General features: G+C 59.5%; 1 protein-coding gene across 1 annotated transcript; it reads right to left on the reverse strand.

Moving 5' to 3' along the window:
* Window positions 1-35: 35 nt before the first annotated feature.
* Window positions 36-874, reverse strand: MC1R (melanocortin 1 receptor (alpha melanocyte stimulating hormone receptor)). The gene has a single exon (XM_009075096.1). The coding sequence runs from the start codon at window positions 737-739 to the stop codon at window positions 41-43; it is 699 nt and encodes a 232-aa protein (XP_009073344.1). The 5' UTR covers window positions 740-874; the 3' UTR covers window positions 36-40.
* Window positions 875-880: the final 6 nt, after the last annotated feature.

Consider the following 880-nt stretch of genomic DNA (forward strand, 5'->3'; position numbering starts at 1 on the left):
TTGGGGCGGGGGCGGCCGTGCCGGTATCGTGTCCTGCTGCCTACCACGAGCATGTCACCGCCTCCCGCAGCGTCCGCCGGAGCTCCTGGCTCCGGAAGGCATAGATGAGGGGGTCGATCACTGAGTTACAGATGATGAGGATGAGGAAGAGGTTGAAGTAGCTGAAGAAGCAGGTGCAGAAGGGGTTGGTGGGGCAGGTGACGATGAGGATAAGGTGGAAGAAGAAGGGTCCCCAGCAGATGAAGAAGACGCCCAGGAGGATGGTGAGGGCGACAGCACCCTTCAGGCTGCCACCACGGTGGGCAGTCGGTGGCTTCTGCTGGCTGGAGATGCTGTGGAGGTGGTGACGTGCCAGGGCGAACATGTGGATGTAGAGCACCAGCATGAGGACCAGCATGAAGAGGAAGAAGCCGATGAGGAAGAGAAGGATGGTGTTGTTGCGGTAGTAGGTGATAAAGATGGTGCTGGAGGTGGTGCTGGCCAGCCAGACGCTGGCCATGGTCACCACAGCGCGCTGCAGCGTCATGATGCTGTGGTAGCGCAGGGCGTAGAAGATGGTGATGATGCGGTCGACAGCGATGACCCCCAGGAAGGAGAGGGAGGATATGACGGAGCTGCAGATGAGCACGTCGATGACGTTGTCCATGTGGCGGACAATGTTGGGACGCATCACCAGCACTCCGTGCTCCAGCAGCAGCATGAAGAGCATCTCCACCAGGTTGCTGATGCTCACCAGCATGTCGGACACCGCCAGGCAGCAGATGAAGTAGTAGGTGGGAGAGTGCAGGTTCCTGTTCTTCAGGATGGCAGCCACCACCAGCAGGTTCTCCACCAGACTCACCAGCCCCAGCACCAGGAACAGCTCGTTGGGGATGTCTAG

Source organism: Acanthisitta chloris, unplaced genomic scaffold, assembly GCF_000695815.1.
Source record: "Acanthisitta chloris isolate BGI_N310 unplaced genomic scaffold, ASM69581v1 scaffold38705, whole genome shotgun sequence".
NCBI classification, from domain to species: Eukaryota; Metazoa; Chordata; class Aves; order Passeriformes; family Acanthisittidae; genus Acanthisitta; species Acanthisitta chloris.

Excerpts from the sequence above, each read along its gene's own strand:
- MC1R (XM_009075096.1), bottom strand. The coding sequence starts at position 739 with ATGCTGGTGAGCATCAGCAACCTGGTGGAGATGCTCTTCATGCTGCTG.